Source organism: Triplophysa rosa, linkage group LG9 (assembly GCF_024868665.1).
Source record: "Triplophysa rosa linkage group LG9, Trosa_1v2, whole genome shotgun sequence".
NCBI classification, from domain to species: Eukaryota; Metazoa; Chordata; class Actinopteri; order Cypriniformes; family Nemacheilidae; genus Triplophysa; species Triplophysa rosa.
In genome coordinates, this window is record NC_079898.1 from 3,556,500 (window position 1) to 3,578,432 (window position 21,933).

The window sequence follows — 21,933 nt, forward strand, 5'->3', positions numbered from 1 at the left end:
CAAAGGTAAGGTAGGTTTAAGGTGATCCTATATTTTAAAAAAGGCAAAATTAAATGTACACTGAAAAACATTTGGAGTGAAGTTTACTTGAAAAAAGCTAGGCAAGGTTTTCCACTCAGGAAATGTTAGTAAATTGATCAGAACTGTCCAAGTAAATGCTAAACCCATGTATAAGTAGTTTTTACTAGAAATTCCCAAGTACGGGGTCAAGTAAATTTTACTCATCCTTTGTTTGTAAGTTTTATTTAAGTAATGCTTCTAAATATACTTAATATTTCTTAACAAGAGTCCTAGTTATCTTTTCCTCAGTAGTCTTTACTTGTTTGTTTTTTGTAAATATTACTTGAAATCATATGAGGTATTAATATGTGTTAAGTAAAATGTATTAGGGATGGGCATTTCTGATCATATTTCATTTCGAGTACTGGACAGGTTTGAAAAACGAGTAATCGATTAATTGGGGGTGGGGCGTGTCCCCCATACCATGGTGACAATGAAAATATTTTAATTACAACACTGATACGAAAATTTATGTTAATAAAACTATAAGATTGAGTAAATAATTAAATCGACACAGTGAATTTTTAATAATCTAACAATCAATGTTTTTAAAACAAAGTAAACATTTAAAAGAAATATCAGCGTGAGATGAAACGTCATCTCTGCCCTGTCACATTTCTGTCTGTCAGTGTCTGACGGTAAAGTCTCTTATGCTCGTCTGACAAGTCTGTCTGATAGTAGTGGTCTCACCTGACATTTTGTCTCCAAATATACTGGTGCGGAGCAGGGTGAGCGTTTTTAATCCATTCAATTTCATATGAACTTCAGCACACGTTCAAGTGACGCTCGAGGAGAAGAGGAATACTCGCTTTGCTCCGCGAGCGCAACGCGAGCTCAGCTTCCATGGGAATGGATTGAAAATGCTCGCCCTGCCCGCGAGCGGCGCGAATACAACAAACAGAAATTCTGTGCACACTGGATGCAGCGCAAAGAGACGCAACAAACGTCCAGTTTCTTTTTGCTTTCGCCATGTTGCATCGCGCCGCTCGCGTGAGGTGTAACGTTAGACAGAGTGTAAGATGATAACGGATCAAACTTGTAGTAGATTTGTATGTTTTGTATGCTGCTTGGCGCCGTACATTTTGCACTAGACTGTATTTTCGTCAGGTTTATCAAAGTGCAACCAAGCATCGCTGTGCGCTTTCAATATGCCCTTCTGTGCTCCGGACTTGACTCTGGACCGCAAACTCTCGCAACGCAACAATCAAATTTCTGGGCACAACCCGAAATGCCAGCATAACCAATCAGAAAGAAAGAAAATAATTAAAAACTGTATTTAAACAACCAATCGATCATCGTTTTCACTATCGATCGTCGCTGTCGCGTTCGAGTACTCGAGTAATCGAGTACTCGTGCCCATCCCTAAAATGTATCTGAAGACCAAAAACGCTGACAGGTATTTCACAAAAATACTTTTATTCAGTGTTTGAATTCAAATATTTAACAGCTTATTTAAAAAACAGAGAAACAAATAAAAAAGGTAATCAAATAAATCAATTCAGATCCATTAAACCACCTTCACATTTCCTCTGGCATCAGTTAAAAATGTTTTATTGGTGAGAATGGTGAGTCCAATACCTGTGGAACAGATGAACATGGATGTTAATGCCACAATTAGATTATTTGTCATTAATAATTCAAATGAACTTATTGACCTTAATGCATTGAACATAGGCTAACGTTATACCAATTTTTAAACGTTAGAACAAATTAGTTCAAGATCCACCATCTGTAACAACAACGCCAGTTCAGAGCTAGCGAAGGCAGAGTTAGCTAAGGGTAAGTTAACACAGTAGGCTACTGCAAGTTTATCAATATCATATTGGTTATATACGGAGCATAAACTTGATTTAACTTTATGAATATGCATTACATGGTTAAGTTATTTGTCTAAGTTACGTAATGTTAGACATACGAGACTTGACACTACGTTTAGCAAACTGAACACTGTCAACATATTAATAGCTTAATTTAGCATCACGTTAATTCTATTATCCATGTGCATAATAAAAAACAACCGCGTTTGCAAACGTTGTCCAGAAATGTTAGCAATACCGAGACTCAATAACTCAACTCAACTCAACTTTATTTATATAGCGCTTTTACAATTTTCATTGTTACAAAGCAGCTGCACATGAGACACATTGACTACAAGCAAAACAATCAAAGTTGTACCTGCAAAAACAAGAAAAGGTTGAAAACACAGAAGACAGACACACCCACACACAAAACACTCCACACACAGAACACGCACACGCACCAACACACACAGACACAGAGACACACACACACACGGATGCGCACGCACACACACACAACACACACACACGTACGCACACAGACAAGTACGCACACACACACACGCTCAGTGAGAGCACACATTTAGGATATTTAGGATAAAGGAGAGAGAAGCACAGGTCAAATATAACAGATAATAAATTCCTATATGCAATATTAATTAAGTAAAACTTTAAAATTCTAAAGCAGCCCCCCCGGTCAGGCAGATAGTGCAAAAACAGTATGCAAACGGTGGCGAGGAACCCAAAACTCTAATCGAGAAAAAAAACCTCAGGAGAACCCAGGCCCAACCAGGGGATTCCAGTTCCCCTCTGGCAAAAGCTGCTGCCTCTGCACAAGCTCCAGAGAACTTGCACAACAAGGCTAAATAAAATAAATAAACTTAATAATAAAATAAATTATAGTTTAAGATTATCATTAATAATCTAATAGCATTTGAAGTTTTGTGGTGAAGACATGTCAAGAGACCGCGTCCTTCTTTATCCAGCTCTATCATCTCAGCTCTTGTCAGGTCCCCACTTCCCATTCTCCGCTCTACCATCAGGTCAGGCCATGAACTGCATCCTGCTCGCTGTGGTAACCTTGGAACAATGAGACAAGACTGGCTGAGAGTAGAGTACTGTTCTGTACTCTTTGATGCAACAAGTACATCAGTTGTGTTTTTGGTTCCGGTTGATCTAACTAATGCAGCCTAAACCCTCTGAAGATTTATATTATGGAAGAGTAGTGTATGCAAGATTAAAAAGATGCGTCTTTAGTCTAGATTTAAACTGACAGAGTGTGTCTGCCTCCCGGACAGTGCAGGGAAGACTATTCCAAAGTTTAGGCGCTAGATAGGAAAAGGATCTACCACCTGCACTTGATTTTGAAATTCTAGGTATTACCAACTGACAGGACGCCTGAGAGCGTAATGCACGTGAAGGACTGTAATACAAAAGGAGTTCATTCAAGTACTGAGGAGCTAAACCATGTAAGGCTTTATAGGTAATAAGCAAGATTTTAAAGTTAACGCGATGCTTTATAGGTAACCAGTGCAAGGTTGACAGAACCGGGCTAATATGTTCATACTTTTTTGTACGTGTAAGAACTCGAGCTGCTGCGTTTTGGACCAATTGGAGTTTTTGTAATAAGCCTGCAGGGCAACCACCTAACAGTGCATTACAGTAATCTAGTCTTGATGTCATGAATGCATGAATTAACTGAAGAACTCGAACTCAAACAAACCAGCGAAAATAAAGTTTATTAACTAGGGCTGTCACGATTATTAAATAATCGTCTCATCGCGATTGTTTGACCTCATCGCGATGGTTTCAGATCATCGCAATTATTGCACATCTCTATAGAAGACACTAGGGGGAGCTGTAGTGCATCTGCATATTGCATATTTTAGTGTATATATTGTTACTAAAGCATGGTAATACTTGTAAAATGTACCACCACAACACAGTCACTTAAAAAAAAAAAAACATATACAAATTACCTGCAGTACAATTTAATATTATTTAAGTAAATCTCAGTGTGAAAACCAGTCTACCAAAATTTCATTAACACACAAGTAATATTTTACTGTAGTCTTGCAAGTGAGAAAAAAACAGACTAGAAGCTTTTCTATGACTGATAGTATTGTAATGGTGGCTTCAATTCACACCTGATCAATTTACTTCATTTACAAGTATTTGGTGGTTGTATTATTGACAGGTAAAAGCCTAAACCTTAAATATATGATGACCCAATTTTTTCCGATGTATTTCCAAGAAAAAAACATAGTCTTGTATTCAGAACAATATGGTCATTTCAATCGCTGAATCAAAAATGAATGAGAATTAAATGTCAAAGCTCAAAAACAGACAATTAATCGCCATAATCGCAATGATTTATTAGACAATTAATCGTCAATCAAATTTCATAATCGTGACAGCCCTATTATTAACGCTGCACTATGCTGCAAGTTACTACATGAATTAAAAAGAAAACATTTAATGACTTACCATAGTTTAATCCCCTCAGGCACTTTAAAAAATGTTTCGATGCGCAAGCTTTCCTCAGGCTCTTCGCGCCAGTTCTAATGTCCGAAGTGCGCACGCGCAGCTATTATATGGCTGTGTGGAGTATAATTTACTTGCGTTCATCAGTTTAATACATCGCTTAATTTAATGACAAAACACCAAGTAAATATTACTTGGCATTTTCATTTAAATTTACTTGTGTATTAGAGCACAAATAATTACAAAGGAACCTCAAGTAACACATTGAATTAAACGCGACATTTTAAAGTAGAAAGACAAAATACAACCTGCTTGTAAAACATACTCGAGTAATGCTAGCTTTATTTACAAACTCAAAAAATCATTTTTTACAGTGTATAAGGATTTTTGAAAGTCACTTTAGAACTATCGTTATTTGCAATTGAAATGCCTTTTATGTAACCTTTACTATAATATATATAAAAATTGTTCATTGCATTTTAATTATGATTTAAATTATGATATTCTTTATAATACACAAATGACATCTGCACGTCAGTGGGGTTATTGACATTTTTGCCTTTTCATAAAGAATAGGATAAACAATACAACTGAATGTGGCAAATATAAGTAATACAAGTAATGTTCTATGAACATGGTGTCAGTGTTGTATAAAATGTCAGTGTTGTATTTGTTACAAAAATGACACAGACAATTAGGTTTCTATAGGATCAGAATCAAACTATTGAATTCCTAGCAATATTGAAAAAATAGCCAACCTGGGATATTATTCTCAAAGGATTAAATTATAAAAAACAAGATCTAAAAGCAGAGCACAAAGGATTATAGATTATATGTGTGTAAAATTCAGTTATTCATTCAGTCATTCATTAATTTTTCCCCCAATAATCCCAATAATCCAAGACAAATGTTACAACAACAGCAACATTTCTTAAGAACCTTTAATAAATATGCATAGCTTTCATAACATGTAGCTATTATTGTAAATGCAATCCATTGACTGATTGTATTTTACTTTAGTAAATGAAATAAATCAGTAGTGTGTGAAGTTGTCATATTTTTAAACATTTATTTTTATATCCAGAGCATTTAAAATCATGAACTGTCAGGAAAAACGTTCTAGACAATTCAGGCACAACTCATTATCATTTTCACAGTTATTCACCCAATTAGTAAAACATGCCATGTCATTTAAGTCCCATTCAGCATTTGTCACACCATACCCAGCTTTCTATTTTTATAGTGTAAACTGACTGGCTGTAGCTTTCAATGTGTTGGTTTACTATTAGTTTTAATATACCTACTCCTGGTAAGTAGGGAAGGTAAGTTAAAATGACCAAGCAATTTATTTCATAGCATTGTAAAATGCCACTGAATACTACATGCATATAATGCAGGTTGACACTACTAGAAATAATGTTATTAACCATTTTTAGGTCATTCTATTTTATTGATCTTCAAAAAAAGGTTAAAATATTTGGACTGTTTGCAATGTTGTAACTTGCACTCAATATATTACTATTAAATCTGTAGTTATATTAAGGGATTTATTCAATTTTAAAAAATTGGCCCCACTTGAAAACTTGGAAAAGATAGGTATGACTATAAACTCTCGATTTCACAAATATCTGTTGCTTGCACCTGTTTCCTTCACGATCTACACATAACAAATGCACATCCAAAATATGTTTTTCTTTCACTATTCCCACAAACTGTGAATCATCCTTCAACTTTATTTTTATTTATTTTTATTAATCAAAATGGACAAACTTCTATTCTTCTTTAAACACAGTGGTTTAATCGTTGTCTACAGTTGTATACAGTGTTCATAATGTTCTAGAGATTATAGGTGTCCAAAGTCGGTCCTGCAGACTTTAGCTCTTCAACCCAAATCAAACACACCTGAACCAGCTAATCAAGCCGTGTGTCAATCAGCTCCCTTGTTCCCGATATCATGAATCAGTACATCATGTACACAGGTCCAGGCACTGGTCCCTGGCTCCCTTCTCATTTGGACACTGTTCACTTATTTTAATTCACAGCTGGTATTAATCAACAACCGGCAAAACCGACATATCTGTGACTTCATTTTTTAAATACTGGTTGAAGTACATTTGAGAAACACTTTCATTATTCTGTTACATATCAGTGCACAAATTTGGTTGATTATTAAATTTAACTGTTGTGTTGCCTTCCTGTCTAGCAACGTTTGTTTATACATAACATAAAATTATCGTGTTTCATGAAGTTCATTAAGTTGGCTCCTGCGATTTCGGTTAAGCATCTTCAAAACTTGTCACGTGATTCCCGGTAAGGGAAAATAGGGAGCGTCGATGCTCCTTGGTTTTTGCGGTGCATTGTGGGATTTTTTAGAGAAAGAACGTTTCAGTGCACTAGAAGGATTTTGCAAATGAGACAGCCCTTAAAATGGCTGACTCACTGGTCAGTGCCCTGACTACTGAACAAGGGAGCTGATTGAGACACAGGCAAGGTCTCACTAGGCAGACTAGAAACTTCCAGACAGATGTGTTGAGCCAAGTTGAAGCTAAACTCTACAGGACACTGGCTCTCCACTGACTTTAGAACCCCCATTCTAGACTGATTCAAAATTTTGAGATTGTCACGAACTGACACTTAATTTTGACATTTCTGAGAAAAAAAGTTATTTTAACAAATATTAAGTTGAACATTTTACAGTTGGCTAATTAACCATTGTCCCTAATCTCAATGCTTAGGCCTATATACTAACTGGTGCTGATGATACAGAGCTGGCCCTCGACTCCCGTGTTTTGCGTGTGGGGACGGTAACGACACAACAGGAAATACCAACTGTAGCTTCTGGCAATTCATCATCCTCAGTCCATTCATTGATATCAGGATTATAGACCTGAATGCATTTTTTATACTTTTTCTCAACCTCATTCCAACCACCCAGGAGGTAAATCTTGTTATTCAAGGTGGCAGTGCCTGCTGTGCTCACCCCTGAGAGCAAGGGGGCAACATAGCTCCACTGGCCAGAGTAAGGGTTATAACATTCAACTGGAAAGACATCCACCCTCTCACCGCGTCCACCCAGTTGGCTGCCACCAAGAACATATGCACGATCTCCGACGGTCACTGAGCAGTGCCATCCTCTTGGGGTGCTTAGACTATTCTTGTCCTGCCAGGTGTCAGTGGACGGATCATAAGAACATACGGCACGTGAGTAGGCATTGTTAATGTAACCACCAGTCACCAAGATCTTGCCATCAATAATTGTGCTGGCATGGCAACATCTAGGGACGTCCATTGCTGCTTTCATTTGCCATTGGTTAGAGGATGGAACATAGCACTCAACAGACGCCTGGCAACCATCAGAATTTCGTCCACCCACAGCAAACAGGAGACCGTTGAAGGTGTTAAGGCTGAAATGAGTACGCTTTTGAATCATGTTAGCCAGGTGGATCCAAGAGTTGAATCTAGGGTCATATCTGAGGAGAGAAATAGCCATACATGACCCATTGCTTTGCAGATTTGGGTATTGAGTTAATAAAGACTAGAAATAAATGTTGGATTGTTTATACAGGGTATGCATTGATGTCACTTTTCCACGTAAGCACCATGTGAACACGCCGGAACACGCCCCCTTGAGTGGCAAAACACTCAAAACCACTGCAAAATGACTGCTTACAGTAGGAGAAACAAAGAAACCAGGAGAAGAACACGCAATTATTTGTGGAAGTTAAAAGCTGTTGGACTCGGTGGTGAACCTTACGACTTACAGATGAACCAGGTATCCTTGAAACTGCGCGGAATTGCATTTGCTGATATTTATTTTGTACCTGATTTCAACGCCGGGGGAAATACACAAAGCAACGTCTTCAGTAAACATTTTCTACTCTAGCAAAACACGTTTAGTGGTTTAATAAACCCAATACGTTAATCTTTAAGTTTGCATGAAATACATCTGCTTAGAATGTTAAAAGAAATAAATTTACAAAACATATAAAGCTGTAGAAAGTAGGTAGGTAACACTATAGGGAGCAAAAGAGATGACGTGTTTTTGTTTGTCAACCTGGAAGTTAGCAGTGCAAGGGGGTTCCTCGATCGAAAGCCTATGCATTTTTGCTATAGACTTTTGGAAAATCGCAAAAAAATAAGCTCTGTGTTTAACAAAGAGTTATGACACTTACACGTTTTGTCTATCAAGATAATCTTTACAAGTTGACAGCACATTTGTTACTTTTGAAGCCGAAATACAATCGGCAGAAGTAAAAAGCTAACACAATGCACTTAAGGTCGCTCTAAATCAACGTCACCACCACCAAAGCCTCTGACAACTCTTTCAAACTTTATTAAAAATGTGTTCCCTGGTGAGTAATTACTCCGTGAATTTTTTCTTTATATGCACGATGACGTCTAACTTCCCCGCCAAAGGAAGTTGCACTTTTAGCAACTTGTTAGCAACTGCCATTTTTAAGACACAATAAGGCTTTAAAAAAATCACAAGTGGGTTATAATAATTGGTGTGTTTTATGTCATAGAATAAAACGTGAAAATATAGTGGTTTTGTTTACCACAGACCTTATTTCAGGCGATTTACCAAAAACCGATTCAAAATACCCTAGACATTGGAGCGATGGAAACAGAAGTCCTAAAATGCTAACTCGCTTCCGGGTTTTGCATTTAAAAAATACATCATCTCTGAGCCTCCCTATTATGGTATGGTTCAACAAATACAACTGACCTGAGCTGAGTCTGATATGAAATGGCTATTCCATTTGTTTTAGCAAATTGCAGCAATTCATTCACTTTTTGTGACTCACTTGACTTCACTTGACGTTGCGTGTGCAGTGACGTCACGTGCATACCCTCTATATGGTTGGCTCAAATATGGAGAAACCCAAGCCCTGGTTTAATGAACCTGTATTATGCTTGGCTAATTTAAAAAAATGGTTGGGTTTGTCCACATTCACCTACCCTTGGGTTAAAAAAACATGTACATCTCAATAGACACTTAGAAAAATATAAAAAAGAAAGGATTTTACCTGCAGAAATTGCTCACAGCATGTTTTGCTTGGTTCCTAGCATCATTTTGGTCTTCACCACCAGCCACATACAGGAAACCATCCAAAACAGCCACGCACTGGTTGAAACTCTTTGCTGGCATCTCAGTCAGCTTATTCCAGACATTGTCCTCATCTCTGTAGAGAATGTCCTTGCTGAGGGACTTTTCTGTTAGGGCAGGTCGTCCACCCACTGTGAGCAGTACACGTAGACCACCCCGGACCTTGGTTCTTCTGGACTGAAGGATGTTCTGTTGAAACGGCAGCAGATGGTAATTCATGGCATCGACCAACAAACGGTGGCACTCTGCATCTTGCATCATCCTGGGAACATTCTGTACATGACTGACAAGGTCCTGAGGTATGATGGTTCCAAAGCGAATGTGGGACAGCAGGTCAGGAGCATACTTCAGCCGCTTCTCATCAAAGTCCAACCACTTCACCGCAATCTGGAAAGCTGTAAGCTCTGAAGGCAGTTGAAGTGAGTCATCCATGAGGAATTCGCTAATCTGCTCATAGGTGAGCTTCAGGAACTGCTCCATCTCTGAGAACTCAATAAAATTATCCCGCATGAACTTCTGAGCGGCTTCTTTCGTCTCTTTCAGATTGTATGTGTCGGCAATATTGATGACGTACATACAGTTCTCCACGCTAATCTCCCGCATCAAGAAATCGCTGCACATCTTCACCAGAGTATGGATCTGCAACAGCATGGCTGCTGAGATTGTGCTGCCGATGGTGTACAAAGACAATGTCAGTTTTCCAGAATATGCGTAAGTGATGACTGTAGCCAAACCAACTGGTGACAAATCGTTGAGCTCAATCTTCTTCAGGGATGGATCCTTTCGGAGCATACCTTGGATGTATTCGCTGCAGGAAGCCATCACAACCTTATGAACGTCAAAGGATTTGGACTTAGTTGCAACAGTCAGGTCACAGAGGAAGCCATCTTGCCTCATGTGGCCAAGACCCTCCAGGAGGTTAGGTGCATATACAGGGTCGGTGACCTCGGTCGAGATGCAACTGAAGCCGTTTCCACCTTCCAGGAGAGTGTTTAGTCCATTTATTTTGCTGCTGGGACTGTCATCTACTATTATTGTCATCTCATTGATATCAGCTTTATTTTTTTTAGCAGCCTTGCTCTTTTTGGGTGCCATGACTGTAGTAATGGGTCACAGCCAAGACCTAGAAGGATGCGGGAATATAGAAAGATTTTAGACATACAGGTGCACAGATTTACTCTTTGAAAAAATATGTAGTGAGGCTAAATTTAAAGTTTAGACTTAAGCTTCATTGGTATATTAAGTCATTAATACACATTATACAAAATATATAGTATATTGACCACACTATGTTTACAGCGGTAAATAAATAAGAGGGCAATTCAATGAAAAAGTCAACCTTACCATGAAAAAATAAAGTTTTTACCAATGGTTTTTACTTTGGTAATAGCTCTGATTTTAACATTTGGTGGTTCAAATACCCATGTGAGGTCTCTCTTCAAATTTGTAAAGCATTTGTTTTATTTTTAGTGCATGATTTTTCATAGTCAGGTAAGTGCCATTTTCAGGATTGTCACATCCATAACGCTACATATTCCTCATAAATGGACACATGAAAATTAAAATAAAATAACTATTTTATATTATATAAAGAGGCATCCCTTCTCCATTAATTGGGTATTATTGCTTTAGGATTGTGCATTTTATTTCACAGAAATCCTACAAAGTTTGTCGTCTCCCAAAAAACGCGTCCTTTTTTTGTCACATCCATAACGCTTGTTTATTTCCCTTTTTTAAAATAGAAAATGTGTTCATAGACTGACATTTTTTTATGTTTAAACTCTATCAACAAGGGTTTAGTAAAATATAAATGGATGGTTCAATATATTTGTAACAAATTCATTCTTTGTGCATTTTTATGTCACGTCCATAACGCAAAATGTCACGTCCATAACGTTGGAATTGCCCAAGACTGACTTCTTTTTTTAGCTGTACTTTTAAATTTTAAATTACATTCTTAGTTCACATTAAAACATTACAAATATGCAAAGATCAATTTGCACAACATTATTTAAAAAAAAGAAAACAACTGATTTTTAGACTGCCATCTCTGTAGAGTAGTGACCCAGACCTGGCTTATATTTCAAAACCTCGTGCAGTGTTCATTAACTATTAGTGACACTCTAAGAAAGAGGAAAAAATGAAGTAAACCAATAGTAAGTTAAAAAGTACAAAGCTTTACAGCAATGCAAGTTGTACACTAAAATTAACCTGTAAGAGTGGTTATCACAACATACCACCCTAGCATTCCTCTCTTTGCATCTGTCACCATTTATCACAACTAGGCCAAGAATAGAAACGCAGTGCAGCAGTGCTCTAAGGGCCTTTTATAGAATCTGTCATTCAAACCTGCCTGTCCTTACAATACTTAAGCTTTATTTGTATATAGGTAATTTTGTTTAAGTAAATACATTTGCATGGTCACTCCTGATGAGAGCTGCGTGTATCACATTTAGGCCTTTGACTAAATCTTTATAAATTATAGCAGTTGGAAAAATATATATTTTTATTTCTAATGCAAATATCTAATGTGAAAAAGAACATAATTATACAAATTATATACAAATAACTTCTATTTGATTTCCATCCAGTTCTGAAAACAGCTGTGAAAATGCACATTTGCACAACGCAAATGTCTATAAGTCGGTTCGGGAAATGTAGGCTACTCCAAAATGTAGAGGTTACAGTAAAAGCCAAAAGGGGATTTCAGTCATATAGGCCTGTGCTGGTGCTTGGAACCAATACACTGGTCTTAAGAAACTGGTAATACATCACAATAATATGTAGGTAGCTCATGAATCTAATAAACCCATTAATGACTGAAGTTTCTTTACTGAACAGGGGCTGCAAAGAACCACCAAATGACTTTATACTAATAAAAGTAAAAACGAACAAACTTACCGATGTCGAGATAAAACTGGTACAGAAGAAGGACAGACTTGCACCTCAACGTTGGTGTGCAGGAGAGAGAGAGAGACGCTACATGAGACATCAGAATAGAGTCAGTTAACACCTCCTCTTCTCCTGCGCAACGGGACAAGTCCATTGCGCAAAGATTGACGGGTTATTTCAATAAAGGTCATAAATAAAGTTTTGTTTTTAATTTGACAGTCCATTTTACAGAAAAAATCTATAATGTATTTTCACACAGAACGCGCAACACGGAGCAAAGACCAGCGCATCGGTGTGCATTTTCAATGGTTAGGCTTTTAACATAAATTTTGAAAACGCGACTAGGTACCCTCAAGGCCTTGACTTTAATTACGGTCTAATATTTAGTGCTTTATAGATAACACTTCCCTTAATTCATTCGTGTAATGTTTTCTATATTATAAAATAAAATATTATATTATAATATGTAATATTATATCAAAAGTATAGGCCTACTCAATATTTAGGCTAACATTTATGTTTTCTTTTCTTACATTTTACAAAATTATTCTTATTTCACTTTTTGCATCCATAGCTCTAATATCTCAAAATTGGGTAATTCTGAAAGTTAATTTAGTAAAATAGTAACTAAACTCCAATATTACATGATAATAGTTGTGTTCGACTGCATGCAACGCTGCAGAAACCGACAGGCGGATGACATCACATTACCGCAAGAGTCGAGAGCCGACTTCATACGCTTTTGAATCCCTCTAGCGGTAAGGTGATGTCACCCTCCTGTCGGTTCCTGCAGCGCCGCATGAAGTCGAACATTTTTTTTACTAACGCTATATAGCCTACAACATGTTGTATTCTGCAACATGTATTCTGTCTAATAAGACATATTCATATTAATACATATTAACATGTACATCCAAGAACAAAAAGCCAGAGTCCAATGTCTTAATTGCTTTTTTATTAAACTGGTGCAGTAATCTCCTGAAGAAAATGAGTGAAATTTGGTTTGAATCCTGTCCATTCTTTCATATGTGAAATTTTCCCAAAATGATTAACACTTGTACAAAATAATTTATGTTATTATTATTTTCACTGGAAAAATATAATAAACACATTTAACTTAGATATAATGTCTGTTTTCTATAATAAAGTTTTCCATATCCACCCAAAAAATCTTGGCAGGCCTATATATATGCAATTATAAAACAGATAGAAAATAAATTATTTCTCTATTGAACAGAAATCACAGGAATAATCAATATCTAAATGAAATCTCTCGAACACACTTTTAGCTGGATAGATACCATGTCGAATTTTAAATGTAACCTATTTTACATTATTATTTAAACAATATTTATCACTGATACACCAAACTTTATTCCAGTTTATATTGGACCAGAATAAGCTTTTACGAGTATAGCTATTTCTCCTAATATAACATTCCTTATGTGTTTATTAGAACAAACTATAACAATTTCTCCTAACATTCTGTCTTTAACATAAATTGCCTCAGAAGTATCACTTCTACAAGCTCTTACAAAATGTATTAATTTTTGGAGGAATGGCATCAAACACAATATACTGTATATACTCTTTTGGTGTAACTGGAAACCCCAAATTATCCAAGAATTCTCTATAGGTTAATAAATTACTAATTGAATTAGAAAGGTGTCTATCTAGCACAATATAATTGTCATCACAACTTTTGTAAAAGAGAGATTTTTTTATATTGAATACATTTATTATTCCAGATAATATTTATTTGGGGAGAATTATGTTTAAACACAAGCATCCAAGCCAGTAAAGCTTGTTTGTGGAATGTGGCTAATTTCACAGGTAGTTTTTCAATTTTAAAATCACATCTCAATAAAATATCTATGCCACCCATCAAATCAAGAAATAATTCGAACAAGCCTAAAGCTAGACTGAGTTTGATGACGTAACAGCCATGAAAGATCGGACCCGCGGCGCAGCGGCCATGATCTGACGCACTAGACGTCAATAACAAACGGGAAATATGATGTAAACGGTTTAATTGTGCTACAAAGTTGGATCTGTTTTATTCGGAGGGTGGGTGTTCTGAAGTTGGATGTTTTGAGTTTTCAAGAGATTTCCCACGCCCTTTGGCTGGTCAGTCATTCACATATTTCGTGTGAGCCTCTCTCAAATCGTCCCCGCCCATATAAAGGTGCCGGAAACATATGTTTCAGTTTAATAAGCGCAGGTGTATGTGAGGAGGAGACATGGCCGCAGCTGATGTGAAAAAAGTGTTGCAGTTGAAGTATCAGCTCAAAGGCTCATGTGAAGGACACACGGTAGGATGTTGTGCAAACATCAGGAAAATGTTTTGCTTTTGTTTGATCGCATTATATATAAGCAAGATTGGGCAAAAAAAACATGTCAGTATGGTTATCACATGTCATCACAGTTATCACATGTCAGTATGGATGCATTTATCAAGTTTTAAAGTTTGTTTTCTTTAGCAGACCTGTTATTTTTTGTTTCACCTCATTCAAAACGGTCCTATTGTAAATATTTTTGGTAAATTCCAACAAAATATCTTTACTCAATAAAACCAACTTGGCATATTGGTTGGGCAAGTCACCTGTCTTTTTAAAGTTTTTATGTAAATGTTATGCTATATCAAGTACAGTATCAGTTTGATACTTATTTCAATTTAGCTAAAACAGTAAATGGTATTATAAAAAAAAATGTAATTGGCTGTTTAATGGCAACCTTCGTTTTGGACAACCCCAAATGGTGTGACAATATAAACCACAATGTCAATGTTCAAACCTGTATATTTAACAGTTGGATACAAAAAAAGACAAGAATAAAATATCTGCCTACAGAGAAATATACTTTCATAATGGTAACGTGTGAATAGAGAAGGTCTGCAGCTGTTGACAGGAAAGGAGGAGGTGATGGGGGTTGGCACTTAAGAGGGGCTCTTTCTAAAAATAACGCTGCAGTTGTCTTGTGTTTGCTGTCCGTCAGTTCAGGCCATGAAGCGAAGGGGCAGTGTAGTAGTTAAGGTAGTAATGTTGTATAATTTGTGTTATTTATCACGTTGCTTGTAGGACGTGTATCAATTCGTGACGTATTCTTGTTTTTGTTGTGATTCCTCAACTTGTGCATGAATCTCTCTTCTGCATGCATGTTGTTTCTGGTCTTTTACAAGTGTGGCGGCTGTGATTGCATTGCACATTTATAGTAACCTACATATGGCACAGCCATGTCTGAGGTTTTCCCATACATAGTGCCAGGTCCTGAGTGCTTGCTCAGCAAATCCAGGGTTTTAAAGGAGCTGTGGAAGCGAGTGGGATGTCTTTAACCATTTATAGTTTTAGTTTGATTGTTATTTGATTGTTAAGTGTAACATTGATTTATGAGCACTAGGACAGTAATCTTTTAAACCTTTAAGTCAATTGCCTACATTTTAGAGCTACTACATTCTCCTTCCATTTTCTCACAAATGCTTTTATTTCATTTACATTTAATAATTTAGCAGACTATTTTATCCAAAGCAGCTTACAAATGAGGGAGCATTTTTGGTTATCCATCAATTTGTCAACATTGTTAACACATGTTAAACTGATGTTTAGCTCCATGTATTAAATAAAAACTGACTTCGGGTTTAATTTGTGTTTAATTTTTAAATACTCTGTCCAGGTGCTGAAAATCTTAAAAAAACTTCAACAATTGAACATAACACTCGACATTCTGGCTGTAAGAGTTTATTTTTTATTATTTTGGGAGTGCTTGAATAACACCTAATATATTATTATTATTATTATTATTATTATTTGTTAAGTCAACAATGATGATTTTTCATTGTAGGAAACTGGAATTGGCAAAGTTGTGAACTCCTTTCGAAAACATGATCAGGCTGGAAAGGTGGCAAAAATGTTAGTTGATAGATGGAAATCACTTGTTCCAAAAGACTCTACAAGGTATTTTATGTAAATACTAGTTTTACCTGAATTATATTGTTTTGAATATTATATTGTTTTTTTGCATGTGGTGTACTTTAAGTCTCTCTCTTTATTTTATTCAATTGTAAGTAGGCAACAGTCCCAAGAATCTTCCCCAAATGAACAGCCCAACAGAGAAGCTGAAGATAGGCGTAACGGTGAACTTTCAGAGAGTACCAATTCTAAAAGAAAAACAAAAGGAGACCATTTTAGTGTGGAAAAAAAAACATCCCAGTACATTGATGTTAAACGAGAAACAAACCCCAGTAAAACCAAATCTCATCCGAATGGTGAGAAAAAGGATACGGGAAAAAAAGATTCTAGTTTAAATCAAAGCTCACAGACTCACGGCCATGGGAAAGACAAGAGTATCAGTAATGACCGTGTAAAACATGAAGGTAAAAAGTCTGAGAAGATGTCTAGTATAACAAATAAACAACAGAATACAACACTTGCAAAAGTGACAGCATTAAAATCGACATCAATGCGGAGTGATAAGAATGGAGATACATGCAAGAAAGATAAGTTGAACAAGACCAAAGAAAAATCTGAATCGACTAAAAAAGTGGACTGCTCTGAGACACCATCCATGTCTTTTGAAGCGTACCTGAGCTATGACATTGAGCCTTCCAAACGCAAAAAAATCTGCAGTGCTGATAAAAATCCAAAGAGACTTAAGACTGGCCACAAAGAGAACTTGCAAGGGCGTGAATCCTGGGTGAAGACATCTGGGGCTGTGACGGAAGACCCATTGACAGCGGTACTTATAATCAACCACCAATATCAAATATTGTGACATGTTTTTTAATATGTTGATAAATCTAATGGTTTTAACCAAAAATGAAAATTCTGTCAGCATTAACTGACTTTGACAGGACAAATATTTCGAAAATTTTACCTCTGTACAATCAAAATGAATGGCGACTAACAGAAAAGCAGCGTGCTGTTATCCATGTGTAAGGAACAGATCAAAACCTTTTTCTGAATCAAGAATTTATTCACTGAAAATGTTGGCAAACCACATTTTAACTGTTTTATGGCCTTTGGTCAAGGCGCATTTATGAACCAATCACAATTGACATCAGACCCAATACAATCCATCTAATGGTGATAATATTTGATTTATGTCAATTTTTACAACCCCTGGCAACCCCAGGACATTCTTCAATAATTCACCATTATGCTTTGACACAACTTAAGGGTTTGTGCACAACTCAGTTTTTCTTCATGTTCTTTAAATCTAGGCTCCTGAGAGCTCAGTGATGAACTTGCTCAACGTTCCTCTACCAACAAGTTTTCCTGAATGTGAAGACATTTCTCAGTATCAGTACTTTAGAGAAAATAAAGGTGGGTCATTCCACATCTACTGGACTTTTTCATATCCGTTCAAACGCACACAGAAGCTTGCTGTGTGGAAATTCTTGACTCTGATGTTTCATGAATGTAGCTGAAAGTAAGGTCATAGACGTCTGTGAAGAGGCCCCAGTTTTCATCGGACAAAGGCTGAAGAATAAGATGCAGGTGTACTCTGGCAGTAAGATGACGTACCTGCCCACCATGATGACACTGTACCAGCAATGCATTCGAGCACTGCAGAACAACATTGACTGTATGTTGCCTCACATTGTGATCTTGCTCTCTAAATTGTATGAAGTCAGGTTAGTTGGTCTTAAAGCTTGACTATCTCGCAGCTCTCTATGAGATTGGAGGAGTGCCTTTTGAAATCTTGGAGCCTGTTTTTGAACGCTGCACACCTGAACAGCTTCTCCGGATCGAGGAGTGTAATCCGGTAAGAGGTTGACTTGTGGTTTCCTGAATGATAGCAAACCATTCATGCTAGAAAGGTGAAAACCAATGTGTTTTTTCGAATTATCTAAGAAGGGTTTGACTGCTTTATCTTTTGTGATATCACAGTTTCATTTATGTTGGTGACACAGGTGTACATAGGGGTAACTGATCACCTGTGGGAGAGACACTGTGAGAAAGACTTCAGAAACGCTCATCTGGAGGAGTATGAATCCTGGAGAGAGATGCACCTCCGTATGTCTGTGGAGAGGGAGAGAAAACTAAAGCAACTCACAAAGAGCATTGTCTCTGCTCACTCTGGAAAGCCCAAAGGTAAGCGTGTTTCAGGAAGATGTGCTTCAATTGATATGACTTGCTAAATATTTGCCCTGTATTTGCCCTGTTTTGAGATATTTGACTTTTAGCTTTAGCCCATGGTGTACGGTGAGTGGGACTACTTGTTTGTCTGGTGGAGTGCCTAGAAAACCTCTGTTGATCCTCTTTTAATTTTGCATTAAAGTTTTGGGCCGGAGTGACATAGAAATAATTTCCGATAAGTCAAATTATTAATGTGACATAAATTAAGTGAATATTTCATTGGATGAGCCCCATTTAGATTGTTGTAAAATAACTGAGATCACTTGTTTAATAATGTAGTGCAGTAAGTTGCCTGGTGACTGTAAGTGGCTGAACATCACTCCTTAATAAGTTCATTCAAGTTGTGCTCAGTTTTTTCATATTATTTTGTTTCTTTTGCATATAAAGCATTCATGCCCACTGATAGCCACCTGAATTTCTGGTTAAGCATAATTTCTATTGTTTGAGATTTTTTGTATTTTTTTTAAAGGTGCCGTTCTTTGGCTGTTTTCGAAGCTTTGATTATGTTTTTTGGGTGTTTAACAATGGATGTTCATTTTTCTAGTTTAAAAAAATGCTCTATATTTCACATATTTCAAATCTATTGTTCACCGCTGTCCCTCTTCTCACAAAGCCTTTGTCTGATGATGTCCCACCCATACCATATCTGCGAGCTTCCGCTTCTGAGGTTGTTGTGATTGGTCGGTCCCCCTCTCAGTGCACGTGTATTCATAAGCTTTGGCTTTTAGCAATAAACAGTAACAACGGAGTCAACTTCACTTCATCAGTTAAAAACATGCAGATTGATCGAAGTGTAACGGAGGTCTGCCAGGGCATGTGCAAACGTCAATCTTTGTTAGAGATCGCAATTTTTTCCCTACTATGGTGAAGGAAACGATACTGGTCCGATTGGCGTCAGACCGGTTATATTAAACTATTACACTAATAACAGAAGCGTTAGTTTTGCCTTTTTATATTGGACCTAAGTTGGATAATAAAACGAGCAGATTGACCAGGAGACATTTGCAAGCAGAACTTGAAAGGACGTTTCATAGAAGTGTTGCATAGAAGAGACGCACACACGCACGCACGCACGCACGCACACACACACACAACCAATATCAGTGTATTACACAGAACAGATTTCACAGCTGTTAAAGTCATGGAAGCAGTTATTTGACCGTTGGTTATCTTGGATACAGCCGTTCTCTGTAGTCCTTAAAAGGCGAATTCTGTTAAAGACAATATCTAGCATGGCATTGAACTGAGCTTTATCGTTTTGCAGATATTATTTATGCTCTAACAGCAATATTACACACTAACTAAAGTTTGAAAATTGGCATCACACAGAACGGCACCTTTAATGATTTGTATGTGGGTTTCAACTTCAGATAATGCACTGCACATGCAGCATGTAAAATGAAGTACATTAGACAGATATTCACTGACTATTGGGAGATAATTTGTAAGTCTGATCTCTAAGCCTTGTCTTTAAATGTTGGGAACAGTTGTTTAGTGGCAAGCTGATCTCAAATATGTTGTGGTAATATGGCTCTGACCATCTGTCTGCTTCTGCTATGAATAGATTTTAAGCGCAACTGTTGTTTGGGGTTAACTGCAGTCCCCAGAGCATGAATGGGTGCTGTCATTTTAACTGCATTAATGTAGAAGATACTGTTTTAGCTTCTGTTCTTCTACTGCATGACATTCCATCTACAAAAGATCATATCTTATTATTAATTTACATTTTATCATGTCTAAATTCTATACATGTATTTAACCTGACCAAATTCAACTAGAGGTTCTAAATATAACATTTTGCAACTCTAATTGCTACATGAATCTTAAATTAAAAAAAACATTTTATGGACTATTATAGACTTTGCACAGGTCTCATTAAGAAATGTGTGAAGCTGTAGTTTCCCGTTTACTGTTTTGTGCCACCCCTACTGACCTCACAGGCAGACAGGTGAAAATGGCGTTTATTCATTCAGCTGCTAAGCCACCTAGAAATGTGAGGATTCAACAGGGGATTCACGGCACAGCTGGCCCTGTGACAGTCCCTCACCCAACAGACAAACCCAGGTCAGTTTACACCAGATTGAGCTAAAAAAGCCAAAAGAAAACCCAAAACGTTGGCTACATTTCTCTCCTTTGCCTATTTCTTTCTTGCTATAGTTAAGTAAATGACATTACTGTACTTACCTGACAGTTGTGTGAAACCTCATGAGAGTCGTGGAAGATCCAACTTCAGTGAGTCTCCAAAACCTCCCAACAGCTCTGGCCAAACACAAGACCCACGAAAGATTAAACGTGAGCTGAAAATCCTATGACCTTGTCTGAAATGTATCCCATAGCAATAACATATTTTAATCTTGTTTATACTGTATCTAAATAGTCTTATAGGACATTAGTTTTTAAGTGCATAATTGGGCTAAGTGAGCTGCTATTACTGTACTGACCTCTAGGGGTTTATCTACTTTCAAACATAAATCTACATAAACCTGCAGGCAGTGTGGCATTACTCTAATTATAATTATAATGGACTAATTATAAATGGTTCTATTGTCTTTGGTGTGTCATGTTGCGCCGGTCGCATGCACTGTAGACATGGAGTTACAGTACATGCTTGTTACTTGTTTCAAAATTTTAATTCTGTTTGCAAACAAGGTAGTTACAGTATTTTTTTTTTCAACTGTGGGGTGCCTAATCTATATTTCATTTCAGCTTGGTTGGCAGTGGAATCATTTTTTATTAATAATATTGTATCCTGATTTCAAGCCTGTTAATGGGGAAACAAACTGAATTAATGCAGCACATTTCAAATATTTATTTATATAGCAGCAGTTTTATAGCTGAAGCTGATTTGCATGTGATTTTGTTTGTTTTGTGTGTTTACAGGAGTGGCACCTATGATGGCGAAGTCCCTCAAGGCCTTTAAAAAGCAGCTTAGTCGCAGATGAATGATGTAGATAATATGGTACATAACATGAGTATACTATCACTGTTCCATGCATGAAGTCTAAATAGTTTAATTTATTTTTCCACATGTTTGTAATTCCTGTAAGCATTTGATATAAATTACAGTCAAAGTTCAACATAACATTATTTGAAGAACAATATTGCACTTCAAAATCAAATGGTCTCTTTTTATTGATATTTGCTATCATGACAGATACTATTCTGAATTCTGAAATTAAAATTATATCAACCACAAAAAAACTTGTCATTTGTGATTTTTGTAGGTAGGCGAGCTATTGAACTACGTGGAGGGTTTGTCTCCATCTAGTGTGTGTGAGCAGAATTGCCCTTTTTTTCCCAGGTTTCCTTGTCACCTTTCAAAAGAGGAAATAAATTGCGCTTAGTTAGGATGACAAAATGCATGTATGCTAAACAAACATTTGTTGCTCATATCTACAGCTGTGTCAAATTAAACATTTCTGTGTTTTGGTAAAAAACAAATCTCTTCAGAAATCTA

General features: G+C 36.8%; 2 protein-coding genes across 4 annotated transcripts; one reads left to right on the plus strand and one right to left on the minus strand.

The window, feature by feature from the left end:
- Nucleotides 1-6,486: 6,486 nt before the first annotated feature.
- On the minus strand, nt 6,487-12,452 carry klhl31 (kelch-like family member 31). The gene is made up of 3 exons (XM_057342425.1): nt 12,352-12,452; nt 9,371-10,573; nt 6,487-7,813 (listed from the first exon to the last, which is right to left on the minus strand). The coding sequence occupies exons 2-3, from the start codon at nt 10,543-10,545 to the stop codon at nt 7,081-7,083; spliced, it is 1,908 nt and encodes a 635-aa protein (XP_057198408.1). The 5' UTR covers nt 10,546-10,573; nt 12,352-12,452; the 3' UTR covers nt 6,487-7,080.
- Nucleotides 12,453-14,559: 2,107 nt separating this feature from the next.
- Nucleotides 14,560-21,654, plus strand: eloal (elongin A, like). Of its 3 annotated transcripts, none has more exons than XM_057342426.1 (11): nt 14,560-14,654; nt 16,012-16,068; nt 16,180-16,292; nt 16,404-17,073; nt 17,558-17,660; nt 17,761-17,922; nt 18,005-18,102; nt 18,251-18,431; nt 20,417-20,540; nt 20,668-20,768; nt 21,357-21,654. In XM_057342426.1, the coding sequence occupies exons 1-11, from the start codon at nt 14,583-14,585 to the stop codon at nt 21,416-21,418; spliced, it is 1,743 nt and encodes a 580-aa protein (XP_057198409.1). In that variant the 5' UTR covers nt 14,560-14,582; the 3' UTR covers nt 21,419-21,654. The 3 variants fall into 3 exon arrangements, with proteins under 3 accessions (XP_057198409.1, XP_057198410.1, XP_057198411.1); XM_057342427.1 differs by having other exon boundaries at nt 16,407-17,073; XM_057342428.1 differs by lacking the exon at nt 14,560-14,654 and adding an exon at nt 15,338-15,374.
- Nucleotides 21,655-21,933: the final 279 nt, after the last annotated feature.